Raw genomic sequence first — 5463 nt, 5'->3', positions numbered from 1 at the left:
TCAGTATATTTGCTAATAATAAGCACTAAAAAGACTAATATGCAGTAGCACATTGTACAATAAGCTACAACAGTGGTAAAGTGTACACTTTCCTGTTTGTATTTTTAAATTTTGACCTTAGCTGTCTTAACTAAGGATTTACTTCCTTATTACAAGACTAATACAGTAAAAAAGCTTAGATAAAAACATAATTCATTAACAAAAATCCACTATATTATTTCTTCAATTAGCTTCCTAAAGGAAAAACTGGAACGCCCTAGTTACGGAACAATCCCGAGGACAGTCAGCAATGCTGACCAAAAGAGGAAAAATGGTAAGATGCAGTAGCTTTGCAAACTACTAATATACTCAGTCACACTCTCTAATTTTGTCTATTCTAGATAGGCTTCAGCAGAATTCTCCTAGAATTACAAAGTACAGTTACATGAATAATAATTCCACAAAATTAATGCTGTTAAATCCCAGAGAAGTAATAACACCTTATTAAATATTACCTGTTCAGTTTTCACCTACCTTTGATTTTCACTGCTAGAATATGAATTATCCTCAGTTCTTTTCCTATTCAAATTCACATTTACACAAACGTAACTTAACTTCCAGCACATTCTATAAAAATGCATATCCATACACAATGCTTAAGAAATGTTACATCAGTTCTTCACTTTTCAGTGCCGTAACCTAGCCCTGGTTTCAGTTTTGTACATTATTTTCACCTCATAACAAGAAACTGGCTTAAAATGAAAAATCATATAGCAAAGTAGGAGGCTTCTGCTGAAGGAATCCCTCTGAGGCAATGGTACAGAAGATAAGCACATTCAACAGTACTCCAAGAGAAAGATTTTATGCTACTCACCATTCTGTGATTTCAGGATGAAGAATTTTGTTGTTCACATTAAACCTAAAAAAAACCAAACAAACAAATATTAAAAACCAGACAGACACAAAAACACTGTATTGGAATTCAGTATAGATGAGAATGCACACACCTGTCTTCACTGTGCAAGTATTGAAATTTGAAATATATGAGACTAAACTGGATCATTTTAAGAACGTGCAGAAACCAGAGTAATGGCGTGTTCAAAACACGTTTATTAAACTCCTTTTTGACAAAGATAAAATGTTATCAATTCGCTGCTATGAGTTGGACCAGATCAACCTTCAGAGGTCCATTCCAAATTGTTCTGCGACTTTTAACATTGCTCCTCAAACAACCTTCAATGAAAGCAAACACAGTGAATTGTTAATTTCATCCTTTGTTTTATGGCTTCCCATTTTTGTATGCAGAGAATGTGGCATGTGATAAACAAGCTTGCTTAGAGGACTGTGAAAAGGAAAATAACTTCTTGTTTTTCCCAGTCTACAGAAGAGGCAAAGGGAAAGCTTCCATCTCATCTTGGCCCCAAACACTTCACTATTTTCCTGTTTATTTTCTACATTAGCAATTCATGTATTCTTGGAACTATTTTGAGGCTCTCTAAACAATAACATTACAGTGGCCAATAGAGTAAGAAGCTGAGTAATTAAGTGGAACACAAATGGGTTTTCAAGCATTGTTCAAGGTTTTTTTTGCTTACAATTTAAATGCCTAAGGAGTGTTCTGCATCAAAGATATTTTTGTCTGACTCAGGACTATTGGTTCTTCAGTTAGGGCATTTAAGAGAATTAAAATGCTCCAAGGCTCCCAACAGATCTTCAGAAGAATGTTATAAGGTAACAATTCATTTTCCCACATTTTTGAAGGAAAAATTAAATTTATTCCAGGTTATTAACCATTCTTTATGCCTCAGAAGGGACCAACTAAAGCACAAATCCAATTAAAAAAAATATTTATAAGTCACTTCTAATTGTACCAGGGTCTTCCTGCATCCACAGATAGCAGGGAAAAACCCACTATGTTTCTCTTTTTCATAAACGTATGCTCATAACCTATAAAATCTTAACAAGGTGAAGGTTAATAGCTTTGTGTTCCTACACCAAGATAGAAAACAAAAACTTATCACAACGTTCAACAAGGACAAGCTGTATGGTATTCAGTATTATGGGTATTAATTAGAAACCACTGGAAAAGCAACACAATACAAAAAGCCACAAGGCACAGAACAATGCATCATTATAGAATAAAGTTGGTCACTTGGAAACAAGAAAGCTTCATAAAACCAGAGAAAAAGGGCTGTTTTTCAATTTAATCACCATCATTGCAGCAACTATTACCTATGTACACGAATGCAGAAACAATTCTGCAATGGAAGAGCCAATTACATTTATACAGAAGAAAATATACTAATTATATAGTAAAATCCATCTATAAAAATTCTAAAACCCCAAAAGCCTGAGCTCCCTATTTGGCAGGAAAGCATATCAACTGACACCACCACAGAAAATCAAGACACAGAAGAATTAAGCTGCAGCTGCAAAAACAGACATGAGGATTTTAAATAGCTGTCATCAGTATGTCAGATAGAAAGCAGAAAAACAAAGGAAAGTGCAAGAAGACACTGCAGAAAGGTCCAACACCAGCTCTATGCAAATAAGACAAGCATAAACTACGGTTATTATGAAGTCACAACAGAAAATAAGGGCAGGTAACAGAAGGCAGCTGACTTAAGACTTTGAAAATTTACTCTCTTCTCTCAAGAACCCAATGGTTTAACCACAAGCACAGAATGATGAAACCAAAAGCAAACCAAACATTAACCTTACAACAGAATATTGCTTTTTTTGATGCTCAGATGAGAGGCAAACGGGGAAAGTATTCACCAGCTTAACCTTACACTAGCTCACCTTGTGCTCTTCAGAAAAGCAGTTTCAGCTGAGAGGAGTACCATCTCTGCTCACAGTGCCCAGCTTTTACCTTCCTTGGCCTTAAAGGCCCTGCTTGCCTTTAAAATATAAGTTCTAATTACCAGCTGGGACCACCTACTATGTGGCAGCTCCTTAAAATTTCAGCTGCTCTCAACTGGGGTAGCTAATGAAGCACACAGAAAGGGGGTAGGACTGAAACAAGAGGCTGCTGGGGTAGTTGTGAAGAGGCAGATTATCACACAAATGGCAGTATTATCTCTCACCTGAAAGACAAGACTTTCTGATATAATGTCAAGTATAAAACAAGATCTTAGACCTCCAGGGCACTGCACCAACTCAGATGTGGAGGAAGATCTCATCTGTTGTATGTAGCTTTTTCAAGGAAGCCAAGGATTCAGGACTGAACTGTCTCGACTCAGCTCGGCTGGTGATAGCCGTGAGTCCTGTGCCAGCGGCTGCAGGGCCACCTGTTTACAAACACCTGCTTACCTCTGAGGCCAACAACCCACATCATGCTTCACTTTGGTTACCAACAAGGCAACTAAACAAATCATATCCGAAAAGTTACTGGTTAAATAACAAGCTCAAGGGGAAGAGGCTGTCACTACCAACAGAAGTAGATAAATAGTGTTTAATTCACGTAATTTGTGCACAAAGTCCTACATAAAATCCCCCTGCCATGTCCTCTCAGCAAATTTTTTACCCTGCTAGACAATAAACAACTTACTGTTGAAAAATGTGTACTGCCCTAACGTTAAGAGGATCACGTAGAGCAATCCAATTCCACATTTTCCTGCAATTTGCAAATTGACAACACTTAGAGGATGAGATATGTGGTTTTGAGGAAGAAAACAAATTGACATTTTGCTACAGTTGCAATCTGTAACATAACATATTAATGCTCCCATTTAATCAACACAGAAATACTACACTGAAAGGCATGCCCAAGTTGATTTCACACTCAGTTCTCCTTTAACATGCAAGACAATTTCATTAGTTCAAAAAAATAAAAGCTAGAAACCTACACATCCTGTATAATAACACTGTATAATGAGGCCCTTTTTGTCAGTTTAACGAGCACACTTTATGTGTATATGGTGATAAAAATCTAACAGATTCATACACAATGTTAGAATTTTCTGCTCTTCTTCAACATGAAGAGTCTGTCTCCTAATGTTTGACTTTGCTGTGCAGTAGAGAAGAGGCCATTTAGATGCTCTTCACTGTCACACCAAACAAGTGGAGTTCTGAGGGAAAGAAATTAATTGAAAAAACTTTAAACATTAGCTACAATTGCTTAAACTGCCCATCATTTAACTCAATCCAGTCTGAAGATTATGGGAAAAAAAAAAAAAACCCACACACAAACCACACACCAACATGATGAGCAAAGATGTATTCAAGAGTATTTTAAAGTACATGGTATATTACTGTTTATCCACACAGGCTCAAAATCCAAAGTCAAATAAACTCAAAGCATTTTTCCAAGTGCTACATAACTGCCACATGATTAGATTTTAAAAAATCCTGCACATTTTCCAATCTGAAAAACTGGGTCCATGAACTAGGAAAAAAACTCACCTGAATTAGCCTTTATTAGCAAACAAAAATACGTATTTGTAGAAAACAATGCAGTAAAACCACTTCAGAAATCTGCCTTCTGCACTTAAGCCACCTGAAGCAAGTGACAGCAAGTCACTTCTGTTGGACTCCTAACAGCTGTAAACAAAGCTGACCTCAGGGGATTTACCAGGAACTGCATTAGTAAAAGGTCCAGATCCCCTGTCTTAAGTCCCTGTCCCCTCCACTGAACCATGATGCTACCCACCACTGGGCAGGGCAACTTCCCAAACACTGCCATTCTCCATCATTACAGATTGCAGCCACACACAAGCTTTTTTTTAGGACAACATACTTTGCTATATGAGAGCCATACATGAACTAATGGAAAGCATGATATAACTCACTATTATGGGTTCTGTTGCCAGCATAAAATTAAGTTTGGTCATTGCTAGCAGGATAAAAATAACTTAGGGGTGATCTTCAGGGTGAGCACAGAAATAACCCATGACCACAGCAGTCATTTTGTCTCAAATGGCTATTTATTACAGTAAAAAAAATTCATCAAATAGCTTAGGTAATTATGTTCCAGAAGAAGTTCAAAAGGTTCAAAAAGTAAGGCAGGCAAGCAACATCATTAGGGCAAGAAAAAGGCAGCTTCTGACAGAAGCAGATGAACAGCCTGCAAAGAGGGCAAGATTCAGCTTTTTCAGGAAATGATACATTATTTCTATTATTATCCGTTGGGAAAAAAAACCTAACCACGCACCAGGGCACAGTCAGTCTAGGAGAAAAAAGACAAATGGGAGCAGGAGAAACACAAAAGGGCCCTAGCAAGCAAATACATCTTGGCCAGGTAGTCATGAAATGGAAACAAACAAGAACCCAGGAATAAAACACAGCAATATAGCTAAGGCAGAGCCTGGCCAAGTGGAGGACAGAGTGAGCCAGCACAGTGAAGTCATGGGCAACAGGGAGAGCACAGTTTGAAGGAACACATTGCTTGGTACAAACTCCATGGGTTTAGCCCTCGAAGGAAAAAATCAGTACATCTGTAATAGTTGTATTTCTGTAAAGGAAATATTTGATACAGAAAAAGGT

The 5463-nt window shown here is 37.4% G+C and overlaps 1 protein-coding gene across 1 annotated transcript in view; it reads right to left on the bottom strand.

Annotated features, from left to right (window-relative positions):
- Positions 1-853: 853 nt before the first annotated feature.
- Positions 854-5463, bottom strand: part of LOC103776057 (xaa-Pro dipeptidase-like) — a gene marked incomplete at both ends in the record, with an annotated part of 24054 nt that continues 19444 nt past the window's right edge. The window contains one exon of the mRNA XM_008943545.1: positions 854-898. Within this exon, the coding sequence (XP_008941793.1) occupies positions 854-898 (45 nt within the window). The remainder of the gene's footprint in view (positions 899-5463) is intronic.

The sequence above is a fragment of the Merops nubicus genome, unplaced genomic scaffold (genome assembly GCF_000691845.1).
Source record: "Merops nubicus isolate BGI_N331 unplaced genomic scaffold, ASM69184v1 scaffold25337, whole genome shotgun sequence".
Lineage (NCBI taxonomy): Eukaryota > Metazoa > Chordata > Aves > Coraciiformes > Meropidae > Merops > Merops nubicus.
This window is presented reverse-complemented; position numbering and strand designations above follow the sequence as displayed.